Source organism: Carassius carassius, chromosome 14, assembly GCF_963082965.1.
Source record: "Carassius carassius chromosome 14, fCarCar2.1, whole genome shotgun sequence".
Lineage (NCBI taxonomy): Eukaryota > Metazoa > Chordata > Actinopteri > Cypriniformes > Cyprinidae > Carassius > Carassius carassius.
Window position 1 is genome coordinate 25,903,087 of NC_081768.1, and position 25,868 is coordinate 25,928,954.

Below are 25,868 nucleotides of genomic sequence, written 5' to 3' on the forward strand. Positions count from 1 at the left end.
GACAATGTATTAGCATTTGTACAGTATGTAAGAAACCTTCACCTTTTTGTTACCATTGGAGGGATTCAAGCCTTAATCTAATAATCAACCCCCCTCATATTATTAAAGAACACATAAATGCACAGACTCTAAAATGTTTTAATATTATCATTCTTCCAGCATCACTCTTACAAAGCCATTCAACAACGAGATTTTCAAAATATTAATGCAGCTTACAACTAAATGAAAATTGCTTGTTGTCGCTGGATGCTAAAACATCAGTTCTGGAGACTGAGACACATTTTAAGAGTAAAAAATAAAGAGCTTTTTGCTGAAGAAGTGATGGTGAGTGTTTAAAAATCAAAGCTGAATATCATGAATTATATGTGTAAGTCCTAACATTCATTTCAGACCCATGGCACTTGACGAAGACCTCTCGCTGTTGTTTACACATGCTACAATCACATTCTAGTGTATGCAGAACTGTGCATTCAACTCCAAAACTGTCCGACAGCAAGAAATAAATACAAGATAGTGAGCTCTGTCTGGATGTTGAGTAGTTGCAGGAGGGCTCGAGGATGAACTGTAGTCATTGTAGCATGCGTTATCAGATGTGCCTTCCAAAGGAGTTCATCCCTTAATGATTAATTATACTCCATATGGAGCGCAACATCAATGGACGGGCAGCCGTCTCAGATGTTACTGCTGTTTCGGCATGGCAAAGTCCCAGGCTGTGTCCTGGGCACACTTCCACATGGAGCGCACCAGCCGGGTGAAGCCCATATCCTTGGGCTTCTCCAGCCCACGCATCAGCCGCTGTTTCATGATGGAGATAAACTCCTTATTACTCAGCTCCCCATTTCCTAAAACGAAAAGCAAATTAAATAGAGTAAGTGTGAGAGAGAAATATGATGGCTAATTAACACAGTCAGTGCCGCCCAACTCCGTATGCTTCTCAACCCTCAGCAGAATGTAAAGTACTGATGCAGCAGGTCTGGTGCTGTGCTCATGTAATTGTACTTGATTAAAAAAAATACAACATTTGTCGCATAAATAGCACCATGCCATAAGGGGGAACAGGACTGGACTGAAAAAATGTAATGTTTAAAGATGCTTAAATATAATTCAAATGAATAAATACAATTATCAATTAATTAATTAATAACACGCCTATATTCATGACTAAACAGATTACTGTGAGTGGACCCCTATTATTATCATTAACAAAAACAGACAAAAAAAAACTACTGAAATAACAATAAAATTAGAGTTAGCGAAAACTAAAACTGCAAATGTGCACAAAAATATGAATGGAAATTCAAATAATTATGACAGAGTACAAATAATTTACTATATTTGTTGCATAAATAGCACCATGCAGAAAAAAAAGCTGAAAAACGATAAGAGAAAAAAAGAGAAAAACTGAAAATATTTAATGTTTAAAGGGGACCTATTATGCAAAATTAACTTTCACATGTTGCTTGGACATAAATGTGTGTTGGCAGTGTGTGAACACATCTAGCCTTTAATGATAAAAATCCACCCACTCCTTTTTTTTTTATCCCGTAAGTAAAAAGCAGTGTCTCCCAACTATCTGTTTTCAGCATTGCTGCTAATGTGACGTCACATTAGCCACAGGCCTCGCCCACGAAAGTTGACAAACACTGCTGTTCATACACAGAACCACCCTGTGCGAGTTCACAGCGAGTTGTATGTATGTATGTGTTTTTTATGCACAGTACAATCAGATGACTGACTTTTAAACTGAGTGTGTTTTCTGTAAAGATAACAGGCTGGTACTAATAGTGGAGTATTTGCAAAGGCTAGCACGGAGATTGAGGTCTTGAAACTCCGCCCTCTTCCCCGTAGTGCCAGCTCATTTGCATTTAAAGGGAAAGACATGAAAAAGATGCGTTTTGGCTCATACCCTAAAAGTGGCAACTTTAACAAGCTATACAAAATATCTGTAAAGTATTTTGAGTTAAAACGTCACATATACACTCTGGGGACATCAGAGATTTACTTTACATCTTGTGAAAAGGGGCATAATAGGTCCCCTTTAAAGATGCTTAAATAAATAAATAAATTTAATTAACTGAATGAAACTAGCCTATAACAAATAACTTAAAAAATGTGGACCACTATATAGAGCTGAAGATCTTTGCCTGAACCCGACGTGTTTATATCATTTTACACAGGCTTGGGCTCGGGCTTGCGCTATGGCTTGTGCGGTAAATGAGTGGTCATGTGATGTGTTTCGATTAGTGCGAGAAAAATGCGAAAATGGATGCTGAGGAGGTGAAACGGAGGCTTGCGATTACGTTTTGGTTGCACCAGCAACTAAAGCAAGGTCTAAGGTATAGAAAAGTTTTGACAGTCGGGCTGAAACTGAACAAAAACAACACAGAATCAAACAAAACAACATAAAACAAAACCAGAACACACACACACACACACACACAAACACCCATTTACAGAAGAAGCAGCAGTCTGTCAAATTTCAGTATCAAAACAAATTAAATGAAGTCGTGAAATGTTCAAAATCTTAAAAAGCTACGATTGCCCAAAAAAGAATTAGGTGGCACAATCCTAAAACTTATCACAGTGTCTTCTCGATATTTAGTGATATGATGACTGATATAATCTGATCTGATGTTATACTTGAAACATGAAAGTCTAAAATCTGCTATATTGATCTGCTATATTACTAATAGCACTTAATAGTCCATCAGTGTATCAACCAGTGTCATCGGTCTCAAAGAATGATACTGCTGCTTTCCAGCTTCAAACAGGGACCTGATAAACACACACTCACCGTCACAGTCGAAGAGTGCAAACACCACGTCACACACGTGGTTGGACAGCTCTACCTTGGCCACGGTTCGGGCCACCTGCTTCATGGTGGCTGTGAAGAGAGAAGATGATGATTGGAGAGTGCTGATCAATACTGGACATTCATTCCCTGCTGAGGACATCTCACAGATACGACAAGAAAACCACAGAGAGAAACAGAACGACTGCAAGCTAAAGATGGCGGTGTGTCCTCGGTAAACTACTCTGGTCACGTGACAATTTTTACTATTCATGTAACATTGTCCTTTAGTGGGGAAAAAATATAATAAAATAATTCCATACAAAACGTCTTCAGGTTGCAGATTACACTGGCCAATGTTCACATTCAATTCATTCACGTCATACAAATAATGTCATTGGTATTGATACATATTGTATAATAACAATTAATTAAATATGCTAAATGCAGTTCATTTTTTCTACACAGTTCATTTTTTACATTATATTATCCCATTATAACTCAACCATACTTTCTTACGAACTCCACCCTCCATGTCAGTGAATTTGCAACATGACTGACAGACAGGGTTTCTTATACAGGCCTGGGCTGCTCCTCTGACCCTTTTTTCTCTTGTTGTGCTGTCACAGAGACAGGAGTGATAGCTCATGACATCTATTTCAGTGATATCCATCAGGAAGAGGGACATTTTAGCTCTATTCCTGAACCTGAGCTGCCTCCATAAGCAGCATTTCAAGGTATAATAGACAAGCCCAAGACAGTCCAAAACATTGCTTATTTAATTATTCTGCCAAGAATACCTTGCTTTAGCAATCATTCTAAGGCAGCATGTATCATTCGCCAAAAAGACAATTGTAAAATGCCCCCCCAAAAAAAATATACAGTTATTTCAAATAATTAAATCCAGTGTTGTTATAATTAACTTACAACTAAAACTAACTAAAAAAAAAAAAATTTAGAAATGCTACCTTGACAAGTAACAAAGTACTAAAAATGACTAAAACTGAAATAAAAATGAAGCTAAATAGAAATATATTTAAAAACAATATAAAAATGGCAAAAGCCCAAAATCACCGTACTAAAATAAAAATAAAACAAAAATTTCAAAAATATGAGCTAATTCAAAATATGAATTCAGTTGTGGCCAAAATGATTTTAGCACTAGTATTTTCACTAGCTATAAAAAAGGTTCTCAGTCAGTTCTATCTTTTTCTGCAGTGTGTCAGTAGGAAATATCAGTTTACATTTCCAAATCATTTTGCCATTAAATGTAATAATGCAGTGATATTTTTGTTTATGCTCCACACATAGATCTGATCTCATCATCATCCAGAAGAACTGTGCCAACGTCTCCAAAACACTTCAAAATGCGAGACGTAGGAACAAAACCGTGTGATATCCTCTAAACAAAATAATCTTGTACAATACCTTCAATTATCATCCATGACAACCTACTATCATGAACTTCTGTTTCTGATTCTGTTTATAATTATGAATATATGTTGTTCTGCACATATCTTATAGCCAAAGAGTGAGACAAGTGCCTGTTAGGAACATAAGAGAAGGTCATTAGTGCTCACAGGAACAGGAAGGGTGATGGAGAAACCAGACAAGCCAAAAACCATCCATCACAGTAGCCGGCCTTCCAGACACAGCCTTGAGATCAGAATACAGACGAGAAAGAAAGCGATTTCGAAGATGACAAGCCGATAAAAAGCCTCCTTTGTCTTCATGAGGATCAGTGATTCCCATTTTCTGGGTGTTATGGGCTAGAGATCAGAGAGACGGACAGAGAAATGAAAGAAAGACACGAGTTATCATCCTACACAGAGAGGAATCAGTTGTGAGATCAGGTATGTGTGGAAGTGTGTGGATGTACGGAGGGCAGCCCTGACGCACTGAAGAGCAGAGACGCAGTACTGGATGTTTATTTCACCTCAGATCACCAACTTTCACTAACAACTAATGATTTTCTGACTGCTTTCGGAAGTGTCCACATCTTTACAATCTATTGATAACTTGAGCCATTTGTGCAGTCTTTGGAACGATAATCTGGGTAAAAAAAGAAACCCAAGACTCGTTCTGAAGCAGGTACTTAAACCATATCTAGAGACCGGAATATATTAAAGAGACTTGGATTTTGTACTTTTATTATTTTTTTTTTTTTTTTCAACCAGCTGGTAACAGATCGCAACAGTCAGGTCCTGGAGGTAAAAACTCCATTTATTTTCTCCATAAGGAAACAGATTTTCAACAATAGCTGTTTCCATCCAAAGGTGCGAATTTAACTTATGCGCAAAATTAAAACATTTGCGAATAAAGCACCATTTCCATCCAACGAGTCGAAGAGAACAAAATCGTAACTTCCTGATAAACTGCCACTAAATATCTCTAAGAAAACTAGGAGAAGCCCCTGAATATAATAATTTCCATATGTAATGAATTACTTGCGCTTCAGAGAGAGCAGACGTAACACACTGATGCGATCATTGCTTTCGGAGGTGGATGCCTGCTGTTTGGGAACGCAGTTGTAAGACAGTATTTATACAGAAAGCATTTCAGAATGACTAAAACAACATATAGATGCTGTGAACGAGATCGGTCTGCTGGTTTGTCAAGTTATCCCATCTCATGCGCATGGTGGAATTTGTTCAGTAAATGTGTTTCCATCATAGTTTATGCAAATGTTTTCCTATCAGATAAAAAGTTTATCCAACTCAATTGGGCGCATACTTTTTTAATGCATATTTTCAGAATTTATCCACATCTTGGTGTTTCCATCCAGCGTTTTTTATGCGATAATCCAAAATGTGTATAAAAATAGGTGGATGTAGACATAGCTAATAACTGATAAACAGACCTGTTGTGAGCTCTTAATCTTGTTTGGGCTTTTTTTTTTTGTAATTGTGAATAATTTGTGGTAAAAAACAAACAAAAACATATTACGCATGATGCTGCAAAGAAAAATGCACCGATCAGAGTTGCAGTGAATAGTGCACCAAAGTGCACCAAAAGGGATCTTTAGCAACGCATATAACCAAGTCATCTACTCACACTATGGTTTCAAAATACTTTTTTTGTCTGATTTTCAAATATATTTTTGCTTCAAATCAAAGATTTTATGAGGGATGGGCGATACCACTTATTTTGTTTTCGATACGATACCGATAGTTTTAAAATATCGTCGATATCGATACTAATACAAAGCTTCTAAATTAAGAAATTTGTTAAATTATTAAATTACCAAGAGGGTAATGATGGCCACTTAACTTTATATTTGAAATGCATTTTAACATTCAACATGCCATAATTGTTATTAGGTTATGTTTTTGCTTACACATTGTTAAAATTTGTTAACTGTAGTGGCAAGCATGGAAATCTGCAAATGCTATAGTTGAAATTGGTCACGTTAGTAAAACCATGGTTAATTTTCATAAGGGACTGCCAGTAATAGGCTGTTGCACGCATAAAATACAACCTTTTTATTCTGATATTTATTTTAACATTACAGAATAATACAATCAGGACTTTTAACTTTTTAATATGAACAATATGTACTTTTAACGTTCAATTTAAATAAATGTAATTGCACAACCATGTAGGCTACAAATTAAATTTGTTTATTGGGAAATAGCAATAAAAATAAACCAAATCACTGGTAAATAAAATTCACCTTAGCATCGATCAATATTTTTATTTGAGTAACGTTACTCTCAATACCTGAATCAGGATCGATATACATCGACACTTCAGGATCGATATGTCCATCCCTAGTTTTACTGTTGTGATTCTCCTCGTAGTCATCTGGTTTGTTTCATGGCTCATAATTCTTTAACAAAAAACCTTTTTAAAATCTCTCTGGCGAAAGTAAATCTGGAACCAGCACTGCTGAAAAAGTGGCAGCGCACTAATGCACTCTATTACCCAGAACACCGAAGCAATGCCATATCAAAATGATTGTGGCAGTTAGCATTGCATGAGCAAGCACAACTCAAATTTTCTTCTTCTTCTTCGAAAACATTGTAAGTCGTCTCTGCACAAAAGCTTTAAAAGCTGTATCCCTGCACAGAAATCTAATACAGGCTGGAGGACTGGAAAAGTGATTGTATTTAAACTAGAAGGACATCTAATGACACTTTAGAGACTATCGGCATTGCCTGAATATGTCCAGGTAATACAGAGAGAGGACCGTGTGCATGTGAAGAGCCAGCGGGAGAGAAGATTGCTAAAGTACTGCTGGGAAGAGCGCCAGCTGCTGTGAAATGGAAAACATCTGGCTGAGTGAGTGCGAGGGAGGAGAACAGGAAGAGGTGATGCAATATGGAGATTACGGCTGGGAATTCTTGTATTGCCAAGTTAGTCTTGTAGTGGACTCAAGAGTCAGACAACATGCCCACAAACTGCCCACTGACACAACACAACTTCAGTCTGCTTCCAAACTAAATGTTTACAGGGAACTGGCTGAGCGCTCATGTGTTTGTACATCGCTACCTTTATCAATCGAGGCACCTGCCATGTGATAGAAACTCAATGCGGTGTCCACATCATTGACATTCTTGAGGAAGGTGAAGAAGTTCTCCACTTCTTCAAACGTGATGCCCTGTGAGAAAGAGAAATGGAGAATGCTAAAACTAACCGCATTACTAAAGCAATTCGTTTAGCTGAATCATTTTATGACACATCTGGTTATTCAGCTCGGTTAGTAAAGACTGTTGAGAGTGACATGAATGTGAGATGACATTAGCTCTGAAATAGAGCTGAGTTTGCACATTGCATAGAGCCTGTAAATATAGTTTTATTATCCTCTTAATAAGAGGACGAGAGACATGCATAAAACAGCACTATTGAGAGAACACTCTTCATACTTCAGTGTGCCGTGTACATTTCAGGGAGTATAATGAGCCATTAAAACTCTGAATCTTGATGTATTCTTACTCAATATAATAATCAGGCTATAATGTGTTACTCATCAAATGATCCATTTGACCTACTGCTGTTTCATTCACCTCTAAATGAACACTGTGAACAAGGTTACTGACCCCTGCTGTATATTAATGTCAAATTATGATGAATCAAAGAGGTTGGCGGCTCAGAGCATGATTTTAAATGTTACTTTAATTAGACAAGCTATTTGTAACTGTACACACTGTGTTAAAAACACAAAAACATCACAAAGGATGATGCAATGCCTAAACACTGACATCTGTCTAAATGCGTTTGGCTATAGTGGCAGTGCTTTTAATTGGAGGAATTGTTTTTGAAATAAACTATCAAATTGATAAAAAACAATTAGAATAAAGACTTAAATTGTTACAAAAAATCTGTTTCGAATAAAAGCGGGGAGTACTACTATTGATGCTAATCACTGAATATTGATAATTACAAGACAGGTTTCTTAAACACCATATCAACAAACAGTTATTTATAATAGAATATGACTGGGGAAAGATTGTAAGATCACAGGCGCTCAGTCACATTAAAGAGATTGAGGACTCACAGTGTTCTTCTAATAGAGACACCTCTCAAACACACACACACACAAGTTTTTCAGACTGGCAGATCGCCCACCTGAGCATCCTTGAACATCCTCTTGAGGTTCTTCTGCATCTGTTTGAGTTTGCGAGACTGAACTCCACTGTAGGCCAGCAGCATGCCTCCAAACTGCTTCTCTGTGATCCTGCCGTCCACTGGATAATTCCTCTCGAACTACACACACACAGAGAGAGAGAGAGAAGGAATGCTGAATAATAGTCTGAGAAGTGAATCTTGTGCTCAGCTGGTCAATATCATTTACAATTCATGTTCAGCTGAATACTTGGCGTGGACACAGCTGTGCCAGGTCATAAAGGATCTGACAGCAAAAGTCGAACGGCTCTCTCTGGTTATAATGCATTAGGGTTTGACCATTAGATTCATCTGAATTGAAAATTCAGCCATTACCTACTCAACCATTGTGAATGTTGAGGTTACTGACATTGAAAGCCAGGGTGGAAAACTATTATGAACTTCAATCTGTGTCAGTTTCTAATGCAAAGCTATCAGCTTCAGTTGCACATTCATAGTGAGTTTATTTATAGATTTTGCATAGATGTCACTCTAAAAAAAATGGTGGGTACAGTATGGTGTATGGATGGCTGGTTGCAATTAGCTCATGAGTAATTATTAGGCAAAAATAACAAACATGATCTACTGTTTTGATGATGTACTGATCTGGACATCAAGGTCCAGTTGCGTAAACATAGTCACCATGTTAAGACTGTGTTTTAAGAACTAGTTAGATTGTCTAGCCGTTAACCAAGTAAAGCATAAAACAGTCTGGAGCACTTTTTTACTTCAAAATTTAATCTGAAATGTTAATTGCATGCAAATTTCCTAACTCTTCCAGTGCAAGTGCAGTTTTCTCTCTGGTAACATTTGCCAGACTTCTCAAACTATTCAGTCAGACAAAACCCTGACCTTTTCAAAAAATAAATGAATAAAAATCTGCAAGCACACATTGAGATCTGACTCCGTCCTGATGAATAAAACGAACAGATGGATAGAACTAAGTCCCCGCCTTGCTTTTTTGTTTTTTAAGAGAATATGTCTGATTTGGATGTACGTCACAATATAAAAATTATATCCTGCATATAATAATTATTAATTATTAATAATATTAATAATGTTCATCATCTGGCTGACTACGAAATTTTTCCACAAATCCTGTCATACGTGCCCAAACTGACAGTCACCACTTACAAGCTACTACTAAATATTGTAGAAACATAATTTTCTGTAAAATTGCTTTGTAACGATTTGTATTGTAAAAAGCGCTATACAAATAAACTTGAATTGAATTGAATAAAAGAAAAGATAAGTTGCTACCTCTGTTTCACCCCAACTTTAAAAGCACATGGAGTTGCTATGCTAAGTTCTGATTTCTTGTTACAAAGGGACCGAATGAAAAACCCTCAGATGAACCTTTAACATTTAATTAGAACATTTCGTCCTCTCTGCCACTATCAGATTTTCCTGGTATTATAATTATAAATGTGAGTATTATGGGTTTCAAAGCTGCAGTATTTTGTATGTGAACATATATCAGCAGCGGGATCCCGTTCAGTTGCATTTTGTTTTATGTTTTCACCAGAACAGGTAACACGCCACAGAAAAGTAAAAGATTAGAGTGTGAGTCTGAGAGAGAACACACCACTATCACTTTCTGCAGCTGGTAACAGCCACAGTAAACTCTCAGCAGAACGAAAGAACATCTGCACAAGAATTTAGCATCATATACACCCCTACTACAAGCTGATTCATATAGTGGTGGGCTTTGGAAAAATTGGTAAATGACATTTCAGTTTTTCTTGACATCTTTTGTGTCCACCATCAGAGTTAAAGAAGAAAGTTATACAGGTTTGCAAAACACAAGGGTGAATAAATGTCAGCATTTTCGTTTTTGGGATGAGCTATTTTTTTTTTGAAAGGGACACATTGTTCTGGTCTAAACACTTGTTCCCTCTGTATTAGTGATTGTCAGGACTGAGACAGTGAGGGCTCATCTCTGCTGTCTGTAATCTAAGGTTAAGGAGCTCAGTCTACTGAGACGAGACCGTCCTGTGTGTGGGAGCTGTTTACAGACAGAAGGAATATCTGACAAATCTGCAGCCTCAGCACATCTCAAAGAGCAGATAAAGAGAGAGCCAGAGCCATCTGCCTGAGGAGGGTACATTACATCCACTGTCACTCACACCACACTCTTGCCAATTGTTTTTCTTTAACTTTTTACAAGCCAAGTTGTTTTGGACATTTACCAATTTTTTATTTTATTTTTTATTCTCAATGATTTAAGACATCTAAAGAGCAAGATGACCATTTATAATGGATTAATAGTTACTAATTCAGTTTAGTGGTGGTAAATGACATCAACACTTTTCTCACTATATTTACTCAAAATTCACAAAAGCTGTGCAAAAGTTTCAGGTTTTAAGTATTTTCAGACAGAAAAATAATAAACAGAACAAACTGAGACAAAACTGTTACAAAAATTACTCACAGACCTGTTAGTGGGTAATCAACACACACACACACACACACTTGTCTGGTTAGCTATCTTTGTAGGGACTTTTCATAGGTGTAATGGTTTTTATACTGTACAAACTGTATTTTCAATCACCCTACTACACCTAAACCTACCCCTCACAGGACACTTCCTGCATTTTTACTTTCTCCTAAAATAAAATCTCATTCTGTATGACTTATTTATATTTATTACTCATGGGGACATCAATTTAGGTCCCCACCGTGACACTAGTCCCCATGAGTCTGTGTGTATTCAGGTTAAAGTTCCCACCAGGAAATATAAGCCTGTACACACACACACACACACACACACACACACACAACACACACACACACACACAACACACACACACAACACACAGGTGTGTGGGTAATTTCTGTAACTGACACGAGGGGAAATTAATACTCCTTATCTAGACCTTTTTATTCTTTTATTCAGACCTTTGGGTATCTTGCGAGTATTGTTCTCTTTTTTTCTTATTTTTTTCCCATAACAATAAATTAGGTTTAATGCCTCCTTATTCCACACAGAATATTGCGTGCAGTCCTGGAAGGGAGGCTGCCCTAATAAATTATGTATGAGTCTGTGCTTCCATTGGTGACATTGGCTGACAACTTTCAACCTCAATTTATTTTTCTGTCATCCCTACTATGTAATCTACACTTCTCCATCTCCCCCGACTTCTGTGCTGTACCTCAAGCTTTAGCACATCGTGCTGCAATTTCCTCTGGAACTCCAGGAAACTGCCGATGGTGAGCTTGCCCTTCAGATCGGCCCCGAAAAAGTAGGTGGTGAGGGCTGAACTGCATCCTGTCTTCAGAGTGTTTCCTGTGGTGGAGCGATCTCGATGTCTCATGCCCATACTGGTCTGAGAACGAATGATACTCTGAACCTGGAAGAACAGACACAATAACTCATGTAATGAGTTCTCGCAATAATGCATTCGAGGGAGGAGGAATCTCCTTTAACACAAGACAAGTATTCACCTGTGAGAGGAAGAGTCAGAAGAGAGAAGACAGAGGTTGAGAAAAAAGGAGGAGGAAGATGAGAAGAAGGGGAGGAGGATAAAAAAGGTAGAAGAGGAGGTTAAGAAGATGGGGGAGGAAGAGAAAGCGAAGGAACATGATTAGGAGGATTAAGGGAAGTAGGAGGAAGAGGAGGACATCGAAGGAGAAATTAGAGGTCCCCTGAAATGCTTTGAAACACACAGCATTACTCTATGTGTTGATGTCTTTTTAACTGAAACAGGAAGACAGGGCGGGAAATATCAAGCAGCTCCACCCCTTTTTTAATAGCCTATAGTGTTCGTTTATACCACAGCTGTTGAGCTCCATAAAGACGCATATGACATGGTATGACGGCCACAATCACATCCATATTGCTATAAAATATAGCATTCTGTGAATAATTCAAATAGATCCGAAACGTTTTGTGGTCTGCACCGACGTGTGCATGTGATCCGCTACGTGCTATCGTGCCTGTGGACAAAAACAACCAGAATAGTTTTTCCTCAATGGAAAGCATATTTAGACGGTCTGAATCGTTCCATGTCCCCTTTATAGTGCACTCTGTGTTATTCACCGTACAGACAATACTAATTCTGTAATCAAGTGACCGATTACAGCTGAGACTTCAGCGTCTATTTATAGTGCAGTGGGCGGGTGCTTCTGATTCTAGAGAGCACTTGATTGGACAGAAGATTTGATGAGAAGATAAATGCGATGTGATGTCATGAAAATCCATGATCCATTTTAGCGGAAGAGAGAGACTAAGTTTAGAATACTTATATCTCCTAAATGCTAATTTTGTCATTGTTTTGGAACTCACCAGCTTATTCATAACCTTAAGGCTAACATATAAATACTAAAAGCTAAAAAAAAATTGATTTCATGGGGACTTTAAGGAAGAGGGAGAAGAAGATGGATTGGTAGGAGGAAAAGGAGGAGGAACATGTGTATATGAACAAGAAGCTCTCTGTGCTCCTTACTGCAGCTGGTCGAGGATCCTCCCCATGCTCCACAGGAACAGAAGAATGAGGGTTAAGAGGAGGGGGACAGAGAAAAGAAGTTCCTCTCTTCTTCAGAAGCCTCATTCTTTCAGTTATAAATGTATTATTTATCAGTCACTGGTGAACACTAAACTTAAGCTGAAGAGCTCTGGGAGGAATTCAAGGATCTTTTCAGGGTGAAGGTGTAAATGTTCAGGTGTCCAGGGACCTGGAGGACTAGGACTAGGACACGGTCTAGGACATCAAGGGTATTTAACTCCTGAGGCTCTCTGGGAATAAGGGCAGTGATGTGTGTGCGGTTTTAGGACAGAAGCAACTAAAGATAACTATCAATAAATGACTGCATAACTATATACTGCTGCGTAATCAATCATTCCAAGAGGGTTGAAATGCTCCTTAAGACTCACCGATTTATTCCCTTGATAGAGTCTAACTGTGGCATTTTTAAAAGATTGATGTTATGAGAGGGAGTAAAATTTGTTTCCTAAAACAAATAGCTCTAACCTTAAATTGTTTAATGGGATGATCTGTGATAAATTCACATTCTATTAATACACTGGCTTTAAGTAGCTTATATTTAGGATAATGAGCTCAGTTGTTTAAATAATTAATAATTAATAAATGGCACTATACCAAACATCAGTCATCTATCAACTTGACATTTAAACACAGTTTGGGATTTTATCCATCGGGAATTGATTCGATTGCGAAAAGCGATTAAATAATCTATGAGAGAATGAAGAATTCATCACATGAATGAAAGTCATTTTAGAGGCGGAACACAGACTTATTTATTTGGAATTTGCACTAATCATACATACTGCGAAAAGTCTGAACATACAATCAAGTAAATATGGTAGATTTGATTTCAAGGTGAAACCAAAGATTATGCCGATGACACTTGATAATGTGGTTTTAACAGAACTAAACTGCTACTTTTTTTTAAAGTATCCATTTCTAACTAAACTTCTTAAAAACCGGGCCAACAAACAGGCAAAACTCTATGCTCTGACCCTTTAAATCAGTCATGGTTTGAATGTCGCCTCCTTGACTTTTCTACTGGCGGGCCAGTGTCCACAGACAAGAGCATTAAATATATTATCTCTGATGTGGCCACTATATTTGCATGGTTGCGCACATACTGTGTGTTTACCAACAGGCACTGCATATACCCAGAATGCTTTTGGAAAGAGAAAGACCTGATACTACCAGGTGAATGACTCGCATTGACTGCAAATGAAAGGCAAATACAGCCTGAGGGGCAAACGTGAGCTAAACAAACAGCTGCAAACACACAAGTAACCAAAATACACACAGCCATTACAATGACAGTAAAAAAAAAGTGCAAAAACACCTTGGGCTACACTACAGGTTATACCTTTAGATGCAGTAACAGCTTGTCACTGGGGTAGTACACAACAAAAGGGACAACTTTACCTACCCCTAAACAGTATTAGTACCTTAGAATAGTAATATGTACCCTCAAGGTACTACTATGAACCTTTTAGAAGTAATAAGGTACAAAGATGTCCCTTTGAGGATACTGCCCAAGTCACAAGCTGTTGTACCACCAGCCTCAAGGAACAATTTTTGCATATTTTTTTTTTTTCTGACAGTGTACTAATGGAATGTGTTCGTCTGTATCTTTGAAGGTCTTTGTGTTCACCTACTTGCTCAAACTCCTCAAGGTCGACCTCTCCGTCTCCATTCAAGTCGAACATCTTGAAGGCGATTTCAAAATTCCTCTGAGGAGCTGCAAGGGGACGAAACAGAGTTTGCAACCCAAGTATATGACATTATTTACTTTCAATAACACATAAATGCAATTTCTGCATTTCTTAACAGTTTAAAAAATAATAAACAATGTGACAAAAGTGTGACAATGTGTTTTATTTACATTGTCATGGTTCTGTGATCCTGATCTAATTATTATTGTAATATTTATTTTCAAGAAGCATCAATATTTTGGTAAATATTTAGGTACATTTTATAAATTTTATCATTAATTATGAAATATTAATTAAGTAGCGATACATTTTTGCACTAATTGTACATGTTTTTTTTTTAAAGATTTTTCTTTTACAAGGATGGGAACATTCTAGAAATTTCTGTAACATTCTAGAATATTTTAGCGCTTTTGGAAACATTCCAGAACATTGTCATCATAAAAGACAAAAAACATCCAACATGCACTTCCGAAGTTTATGAACTGTTTATGTTCAACTGTTGTCACTAATACACAAAAAGTAATGTGATAAAAAAAAAAAGAAATGCAAGAAAAAAATTAGTTAATCTTCATTCTATGAAAATTTGTCACTGTTATCAATAATTTCACTTAAAACCTAGAAAATAAAATTATACACACATCAAATAAAGATTCAGTTATATCAGAGGCCTTATAAAAGCGCTTTACTTCTAGTCTACATAAGTGTGTTCCACCGTCATAGTGGCAGCCATGTTGAAATCACATGACCCAATACTGCTCACCTTTTCCTTATAACCCCCTTATTATCATAAACTTCTTGTTACGGAATAAACTACCAGGTGAAAATGCACAAACACTTGCATTTATGATGCTTCATCCACACCAGTAGGTGTCAGCATTGAGTCCAACAACAGTGTCATAATAGTCATAACAAAACAAAAAGAGATTTAAAAGAAATACACATCAGTGCCGATAGCCTAGTGGGCATTGCGTCGACATATACAGGCTTCGCAAATTCAAATCCCAGTGCGAGGACATTTCTCTATCCTACCCCCCACCCCCACTTCTCCACTCTCGTATCATAATAAAGGCAAAACACCAAAAACGATCTTTAAAATAAATAAATAAATGGGTCAGTGACAAAAAAGGGTTGGCAGGATGACAAATTCTAAAATCTTTTAAAAACGTGTTTTAAAATCAGGCATCAGGTCATTTAAAATGTACATAATGTATTTATGTTGATATTATGTAATTAAAAAATTGCATTTGCTTAACATTAGTTAAGTCCGAATGTACCTAGAAATGTAAAATGGTGTAACTGCTAAAGAATGAGAAATATTAAATATTTTATCAACCTAGATGGCATGTAAGCGTACTCTTAGAAATAAATACTTCATTTTAAAATATCAAACGAAAATAGATTTTATAAGAGTTATCTATAAATGTAAATTTGAATGCATTTTTGCAATAATTGGTGGGACATACATTAAGCTGAAAACACCGGTTTTCTAAATGATCTTTGACAAAATAAGTCAAAAAAATTAAAAAACATGTTATTACACCAAAACTAGATGATTACATTTTATGCCACATTAATTTCCCTGTATATAATTATAATTTTATGAAAAATACTGGTTACGCCAATTGACACAAATCAGTAACACCACCTGAGCATGTTGCTTCAACAGTCAAAGGCCATTGTTTGACTCTGAAAATCAAGCATGACAGTCAACAAGTTCAGCTGTGTTTATTTTTCCAATACTGAAAAAAAAGAAAACAGCAAAAAGAAATCATCAATGTGATTAACAGTGAACTCATTTCTCGTATTATAATTTTATTTTTGTATTGTACTGTGGCATCTATCGGGGTGTAAAGGGGTCTGTTATACTGTATTAATTATAAAATATCAGAAATGTAATGAATTGTATTTTACAGAGTAATCTTTGGTTAACATTTCTTTTAACACTGAGTTTATGTTCAAATGTAGACACCTACTTCATTCTGCAACATTATTAAACCATTTATGAGTATATTACATTATATCAGGGTTCCTCAAATCTTGTCCTGGAGGGCCAATGCGCTGCAGAGTTTAGCTCCAACCTTGATTAAACTCACCTACCTGTGATTTTTCTAATGATCCTAAAGACACTGATCAGCATGCTCAGGTGTGTTTGATTAGGGTTAGAGCTAAACTCTGCAGGAAAGTGGATCTCGTGGGCTAGATTTGAGGATCCCTCCATTATATTATATGATATTATATATTGCTTAAAGGGATAGTTTACCCAAAAATGAAAATTACCCCATGATTTACTCACTCTCAAGCTCTTTCAAGCTTTATGTGTTCCTGTAGCTCAATTGGTAGAACTTTGCGGTATCAAGCGCAAGGTTGGGGGTTCGATTCCCCGGGAACACATGATAGGTAAAAATTGATAGCCTGAATGCACTGTAAGTGGCTTTGGATAAAAGTGTCTGCTAAATGCATAAATTTTATTTTTTAATTTAATTTAAATTTATAAAGGCAGTGAATGGGTGATATTCAACAGTCCAAAAGAAGTCCAATAAACTGCATCCATCCATCATAACAAAAGAACTCCAGATGGCTCTGGGGGGTTAATAAAGGCAAATCAATGTGTTTTTGTAAGAAAACTAACCATATTTAAAACTTTATAAGCCAGAATCTCTAGCTTCTGCTAACTGGACTTAGGTGTAGCATAGACTCCGGTGAGAATATGCTAGTCTCACGAGAACCCAGTTTTGTTTACAGCAAAGTTTTGTATCGAAATCCAACAACATTTTTCTTTAAACATCCTTGTTTTTTAATTTGTGACCAGTCTTTTGTTTTGCTTTTTCTGCTCTGTGCTTCCGCCTCCATCACTTCTCATCAGAGCTTACGCTACGACTGCATCCTACATCATCTGCAGGAATGGCACTCTCTCATGGACAGTGTGGACGCACACAAGACAGTTAGCAGAAGCAAGAGATTACAGTTTATAAAGGTTTAAATACAGATATTTTCTTACAAAAGCGCATCAATTTGCTTCAGAAGGCCTCTATTAATTCCCCTGAGCTGTGTGGGGCACTTTTAATGATGGATGGATGCGCTTTTCTTGGCTGGAATGTTTTTAAATATAACTCTGATTGTATTCGTCTGAAAGAAGAAAGTCATAATGTTTAGTAATCGTCTGAACACACTTTTTCGTAACGCATGAATCTTTAAGCAGTCTTAAGTCTTTTTTGAACTTCACTAAACAAATGTGCAAACCAGCAAGAGATAAAGAAGCAAACATGTATGCCTTGTAGAAAATATATCTGTATCTAAGCTGATTATTAGCCTACTCTTGACAGAGAGCTGGTTTGGTTTTTGAGAGACGTGCAGAGACAGGAACGCGGCTGTTTGATTGACGATCACGCAGTGCTTATTCCATTCATTCATGTATAATTTCCTAGCCTATAAGGTTTAAATCATTGCCTTTTAAATATACACAAATAGTAGAACATGTATGATGTATTATTTTAGTTGATATTACTCTTGCCAAGCTCTGATTTCTGAGAGATGCACAGAGAGGCAACATCAATGCGGTGTTTGATATGCGCTCTTTTCATTCATAAAGTTTACATTCATTCACTTCACACACTCATTATTGCGTGACTTTAGGAGGTTTGTGTAAAATATTGCGCTGATCCCCTGGCTCACCTGTTACCTAGCAAAGTCCGGCCTCAGCCGAATATTCGGGTAGAATTATTCGTTATCCGTTATTCATTTTTTAAGCCATTATCCGTGCCTTTCCGAATAAGGTATTCGGCTTCAGGCACACCCTACTGCGGTCATACCATTTGACATGTATACCTAATAATCCCTCACCATACCCTAAAAATGTCAAATTATCTCACATTTGAAAGAGAATTACTAAACTTTGCATGCAGCAGTTAGTGTCACCAGGGGTCCTTCTCTGTGATATAATTTCCTGTCATATCTTGGAAAATATTAACAAAACGGCTCTTTGATACTTCAGGAATTTGACTTGACTCACATAATTCCTCAAATTAATTATAATATTCAGAACAATGGTGCTCCATTTACTTTTATTTTCTATTAAATGTAAGATTATGCCAAACTAGTTAATACGGTGTTTTATTGAGAATTTCACCTTTTTTTGACAAGATCAATTATTTGGTACAAAGTTTGTACGTTACACCAAATTGGCATTTTATATTCATCCCCCAAATGTTGTCTCAAAATGAATTCAAAACAAAACATTTTAGACTTGGTCCTCAAAAAAGAGAACGTGTGCAAGTCATTTTTCAAATTTATTTAGAAATATTAACCTTTTTAAAATTAATTAAACCATATGGACACCAAAAAGTAGAGTCATGTCATTGACCCATATACACAAAATACACTCGAGACACTTACTGGAAAGGACAGTTGTGAGGAAGATGTAGTCAGAGAAAGAGATGAGTCCACACTCCCCCAGTGTGTAGAAAATGCTGTCCTCATCTGCAAACTTCTCTCTGTCCTGAGAGATCTTCTACAGATGCCCACAAAGAAACAAAAGAGAGAGAGAGAGAGTCAGCAATGCTTCTGCTGAACACCACACGAAGCATCTGAGTCCCGTTTAAGAGCTGAGCTACATAAAATCTGTACAGAGCAGCAGAGATAAGGCAACTAGCATGCTAACACTGACACAGCACAGTAGAATCATGCAAGTGATGCAGAGTCATACAAGACACAAGCAAAAATAAAACATCACAAAAACGGTGTCATTTCACTTATAGATCAGCACATATGTTTCCAAACCAAGTGAGCAGCCAACCAAGACAGCATTTTGGAACAACAAGCTTGTTCTGACAGTCAAATCAAGGCGGTAAAATCAAGTGTGATTTCTACCTTAACAGCATATGTGGTCTTAATAGATGCATTTGACCATTTAAATCATGGAGGTTTTCGACATAATGTATGTTCAAATGTCTGAATAAGGGAAGATGACTACCTTAACTGCAGTTCTTAACATCATAGGTGCACACCTAAATAGGATGTGATAAAGGTGACTAATATTATGATCAGGAATGCTGTCTAGAAAGGCAACTTACTTTTTGAGATATGTCTGTATCGAACAACATAGTAAGTGCTAAAGTCACTGACTTCACTTCACAAACTGCAAGATCACACTGTATTTGACATTTCTGAAGTAAACTGGTTCACATTGTATTTGCATGAACGAAGGTGACTCCACAGTGGTGTGAACACTGTTTTCTACCTGTTTTTGGCATAGAAAGCATAGAAAGAATCAGAATCCTCAAGTGTGGAAGTACACACATATATACACACATACAAATAGCATGCCAGAGTTCAGTTTCTGCTGATGTATGGTGTTACCTCTGTCTGGGGAGGATCCCATCAGTGAGTAAAGGGGAAGAAAGAATGGATTAAAACAACCTGACCCTTGAGCAGAAAATCAGGCCCACCACACACCAGAAGTGTATAAACACAACATTGCGAACACCCAAATCCAGCCCTTTTCATGTCATGCTAACACACAAATATCCCACACACACGTCCCACTGAACACACACTGTGATGACATGATACAAGCCGATAACACACGATACATGCCTCCACCTTCACTGTAGCATCAGTAGATCAAAATCAGGAAATAATATTTCCACCTGAAAATGCTATTACCTCAGATCTGAACAAATAAATCACTGCATATCTATGAAATAATAATTTCTAAACATCAGACTCAACATTATGCAAATCAGATATTTTTGAATAAGGTGAATAAGGGACAAGGTGAACACAGGCTATTTTTGTACCGCTCTGAAACTGTTCCAAACGGGAATAGACTTGTGCTGCAGATGCTGACAAAAGCAAACTTGTGTATGTTTGTGTGTGTGTGTGTGTGTGTGTGTGTGTGTGTGTGAAGAGGAGCTGTGAGGGGCTAATATGCTCCGGGCTTATTGTGTCCCTGCTGTCACCTTCAGAGACTCCCAAGAGATGCTCAGTCTTATACAATGTTAATAGTAGGGATGTCAAACACACCGGCAATTTAGTACCAAAAATGTAACTATAACAAGTGTGGTCAATTTTATTTAAAGTGTGCTTGTTACACATGTTACCTGTACCTAATAAATTATGCATAATTACATTTACATTTAGCAGATGCTTTTATCCAAAGTGACTTACAAATGATGACAATAGAAGCAATCAAAATCAACAAAAGAGCAATAATATGCAAGTGCAATGACAAGCCTCGGTTAGCCTAACTCAGTACATGTAGCAAGGTTTATACACGCACACACACACACACACACACACACACACACACACACACACACACATATATATATATACATATAACAAAAAAGAAATAAGTAGATAGAATAGAAAAAGAAAAAAGAAAGCTATGTTACAGGCTTTTTTTTTAATTACATGCGACTAGCCAAAACCTACCCTTATAGTAAGTACATGTAGTTAATTGATATTACTCAGTACTTAAATGTATGATTACACTGTAACAAGGAAACCTTAAAATAAAGTGTAACCAGAAGTCTTTCTACAGCATCACTAACAAACACCAGGTACCAACTCAATTCAGTATCCACAATCTGGATGTACAAGGATGAAATTTCAGTGGAATTATCTATCATCTACTTCAATTCTGGTCTCATAACAACACTAAGAAAGGGTGCTCCGCAGGATGAGTGTTCACACTATGCCAAACTGAACCTTCTCAGACAGTCTCTGTTGAGGATAATTTGAAAAAGGATGTGGGTGGTGTGGCAAAAAAGTGAAAGAAAGAAAGCCTTGAAAAGCTTTTAAGCAGGCAGCTCCATGTTTTTAATGAGTAATCTTCTAACACACTCCTCGAGCATCCAGCCAGAGATCCCGAAGACGCATTCAGAGCTTACACAACTCTCGTTGGTGCTCATATCAAACTGGGCATGAAAAGTTTTAGGCTGCTTTAAACTTGCTTTGAATTACTGGCATTAGTGTAAAAATGTGTAAAACCCTTTACACAAAAAAATTGTCCCCCCTCCATTTTTATGATATTTCTAAACATATAAACTCTATCACTGCTACAATGCATTTGAAATTTTTGGCAGCTCATTGTTTGATTTGATGAGCTGTGTGCCATCACTGTAGATTTTGATGGAACCATATTTCATATTTTTAAGCAGTATGAAGTGCTCCGTCCATGTTTTCAGAGCTAATTCTAGATTATTTTGTTATTTTTTCCCTCTCTCATCCGTGAGACAGTGAATAGACAACTAAAGGTCACTTCAAGGTCTGCAAAAGCACTAAACTTAAACTAAAACCATAACTTGATTGGATTAGAATAGATAATTATTCTGTTTTATACTGGCAAACACACACTTTGTTTTCTATCAATGATAACAAAGATGAGTTTCTTTAAGACAATTATTTACAATTACAACATTTGTACTGCACACTGCTGAAGAAAAGATGTCAAGAAAAAAAAGATCTTAACAATGAAATGTTAACATTTCTAAGTTCTACATCTTGCTTTTGTTCTCAGGTGGATGTCCTCAGGACATGTTCTTGCCTGATGGAGCGCAGCTGAATTGACTGAGGCATATTAAGGCCCGGATACACTTCAAGCAGTTTGGAAGAACAAATTTCTGTGACGTGTTTTCCAACACCATCTGTCCGAAAAGGCTTGTAAAACACCTTTAAATTACCACTGGTCTGAGGCAATTACATAATCAGTTATCCATGAAGTAGGCTAGTTGGAAATACTGTTAGATCTATTTTTGATAATATCAAGCAGTTGCAATTTTAGATAAAGTGGAAAATAAAGTTCATGTAGGCCCGTTATTATTGCTTTTTTCTGGTTCTTATATTCAACTTGCTTCATTCTTTTTGTCCCTCTAATACTTTAGTTTGCCATATGCAGGTAGCACTGGAAGTAAGATCGTTCTGTGTCTCTGTGGGACATTTGGAAACACTTCACAGGTGCTGGTTTCCCAAAACACAGGAAGCTTTATGCTGCCAAGCGCCTGAATGGAGATATGGCACCAATGTCGGCTGTTCTGCAGCTCTGTAATTTATCAAAGTTGTTACAATGTATCAGTACTTCTGCTCCTTTAGTTCCAGAGCTCAGATAACAGAGAGATGGATGTGTTTGTAAAGTCTCAGATCTCAGACTCATGAACCCACACTTCACAAGTAACGCTGCTATGGCATGGCACTGTCCAAAACTAGGCCCAAGACAAAATTCAGCCTTTCTCCAAATGAGGGGGAAACTGGGTCCGGATTTGGATCAAATGACGCTTTTGAGCTTTCCAAGGATTTCCGCTTTCAGGCTTTTGGTGTGGAGCACAGTGCAAAAGTGGTTTTCAAACTTGATATGATTTGTAAATTGGTTTAAAAGCAGTTCATCCAAATGTGCGGAAATTAACTGTTGCTCCTGGTCACACTTGTAGCCAAATAATTTTTTTCACATCTGTTTGTCTCCAAATAAATTGCTCTGAGCAAGTAGCTTGTATTCTTTGCAATGCAATAGAGATTTTGGGCCCTATTTTAACGATCTAAACACAAAGTATAAAGCGCACGGTGCAGGTGCACTCAGGGCGTGTCCAAATACACTTTTGCTATTTTAATGATGGAAAAACAGTCTGTGCGCCGGGGTGCATTTTTGGAAAGGGTTGTCCCTATTCTCTTAATGAGTAATGGGCGTAACGTTCAATAAACCAACCAGAGTGTCATCTCCCATTCCCTTTAAGAGCCAGATGCGCTCGCGCCATTGCAGATCGCTATTTACATGGCGCAAATTGTTGGTCAGAAAAGCTGAATGCTTCTCAAGCGAAGAAACCCTACTGCTGGTGCCCGAAGTTAAAGAGCGCGACCAGATTATCTACGGGACAACCAGGAATCCACCAAAGCTTCGCGCGATGAGTCGGTTAATATATATGTGTGTGTATTTGCATGATTGTTAAATTAATTAGCCAATTTCTTTCATCATTATAAGTAGTAATAGGCTGGGCCCGGTTCCGCAAAACGTTCTTATCGCTAAGTAGTTCTTAACCTATTCCTTAACCTCTCTTAACCTTATGGCACGATTCCTGACACGTTCGTACGCTAAGTATATCTTCTGTAAGTCACACTTTTGTAAGGTTGGTCTGGACCTTTTGACATTTTGCCTGATGTGGCTATATTAAAAAAAAATTTGCCTCCCAAGACTGCTCATTATGGAGCTGCTGGACCTTCTCAGGCCTGCGCTTGCCAGGCTAACGCGGCGGAATTTTGCTTTAAGTCCTGAAGTCCAGCTGCTTGCAGCGCTACGTTTTTTTTTTTTTTTGCTACAGAGAGATTCATCGAGGCCGTGGGAGAGGGCTACGGCCTAATCAAGACCTCTGTGTGGAGGTGCGTCCACACTGTCACCAATGCCCTTCTGCGCAATGCCAGGGATTACATCCTGGTGGATGGCACACTCATACCTATTGCCAATTCATCAGTGATTGATCAGGCGTAGGCTACTTATCGCGAAAAGGGATACGCGGCCATAAACGTGCAGGTTAAAGTGGACCATAGGGGTGTGATCTCTGACCTGGTTGAAAGGTCCACCAAAACTTCAAGTTCCTCTGACGAGAGGCTTGGTGCCCTTTTTTACGTTGCTTCCCCAGCATATTCTGTATCTAATGCCCTCTCTCTGTTCATTGTAGATAGGTTGCTTTTTATTGAAAACATAAACCAACTGCAATCAATACTGCATTAAACAGAAGTAACTGCAGCTGCTTGCCAATCAATTCTGATTATAAAGTACCTTACCATTAATATAAAAGTGTATTATATAATTTTTATAAGTCGTTAAACTCATGTCAAGAAGCGGCACAAGTGGCACAACGGGATAAGGAGGGTGGATGATTAGCGAGGGATACCCCTTCACAACATATCGTGTGAACATATTTCTGACCATTTGATAATTTAATTTATAGTCTATATTCTACTGATAACACGTTAAAATAAATGTTACTGTAATAATTTGAGGAATGTTTCATTTGCATAGAACGTGTTGTCTTTCTTAACGCTGTATTGCACCTTCGCGTGAAGTGGAAAATCGATTCATGAGCAATCGATGCCAACTAATTCAGCACCTTTACTTGAGACAGCGCTCTTGTAACGTTAGACGTAAGAGGCAGCGTGCTAAGAAGCTTCCTAAGGGACACTTCGGGGAACACACTTAGGAACATAAACAACTTTGGTAAGATATATCTTTCGAGGTCTTCTTAGCGCACTAAGAGTGAGCGTTATCGGGGAACCGGGCCCTGAATTGCAAATAGGTAGCCTAATTCTAATACACGCAATGACTATCCATCATTACATTTATGTAGCCTACACAATAATATTATTTTACACTGTAATCCTTCTGTTTTTAATATTTGGCATGTTTGTGTGATGCACATCCCTGTGTGTAATAAGCGAAGTCAACGCGCACTATAGACTGACCCAGAGGCGCATTTTCTACCAACGCGCTGTTTAAATAACAAAAAAAAAATATTGCGGCATTGACTTTAGACTAGGTTAGAGTTGGTCTATGGCGCAGTCTATTTTCAGCTCCTTAAAATAGCAGTGCGCCAGCAATGCGCCTGAACACACCTCTTTTTAAGACCAGTACACCCATGGGCCCACAAATGGGTGCAAATGCATTTGCTAATTAAACGACGTGGTGCTGGATGGAAAAATGTGAACGGCGCCGGACTGAAACTAGCAAACACACTTGCGCTGCGCCTTGCGTCGCATTATGCCGGGTATATGATAGGGCCCTAACACAATCTCAAATGAAAATGTGCCTTCTCCTCCTGAGACATACCAGTAGCAGTAGACAAATATTGGGATATATAAAAAAAATAAATGGTCAAAAATGGTCTGAATTCTGAGTGAGTTTGATTCAAGCATTTCTAATCATTCATCATGAGATGATTTATTATGAACTGCTGCAGTTTATACAAACCCCACAATTTTAATTCCTATCAACAATAAATCAGATTGCTTGCCAAACCAGAATGACACCATCTTTTTACTGGTAATACATCCCATTTGTGGTCAGATTTTCAGAAGTAATGGCCTGTTCTGCAACCCATCAATAACACAATGGCAGCCAGCATTAGGAACCGCCACTATAGTCAACAACACAGCCATTCAAATATTAATATTTAAGAGTGTGTTCAACTAAAAATACTTCCCATGTTTAAAAACAAAAAATAAGGAAAGAAAGAGGACATTAAAGGGATACTCCACCCCAAAATGAAAATTATGTCGTTAATCACTTACCCTCAT

The 25,868-nt window shown here is 37.5% G+C and overlaps 1 protein-coding gene across 2 annotated transcripts in view; it reads right to left on the reverse strand.

Moving 5' to 3' along the window:
- Positions 1–124: 124 nt before the first annotated feature.
- The window catches only part of LOC132157431 (calcium uptake protein 1, mitochondrial-like), an 81,632-nt gene continuing 55,888 nt past the window's right edge, over positions 125–25,868 (reverse strand). For both annotated transcript variants that reach the window (XM_059566785.1, XM_059566784.1), the window contains exons 6-12: positions 18,981–19,095; positions 14,532–14,614; positions 11,548–11,745; positions 8,360–8,497; positions 7,283–7,391; positions 2,795–2,884; positions 125–842 (exon numbers count right to left, since the gene is read on the reverse strand). In XM_059566785.1, the coding sequence (XP_059422768.1) occupies positions 679–842; positions 2,795–2,884; positions 7,283–7,391; positions 8,360–8,497; positions 11,548–11,745; positions 14,532–14,614; positions 18,981–19,095 (897 nt within the window). In that variant the 3' untranslated portion in view covers positions 125–678. The remainder of the gene's footprint in view (positions 843–2,794; positions 2,885–7,282; positions 7,392–8,359; positions 8,498–11,547; positions 11,746–14,531; positions 14,615–18,980; positions 19,096–25,868) is intronic.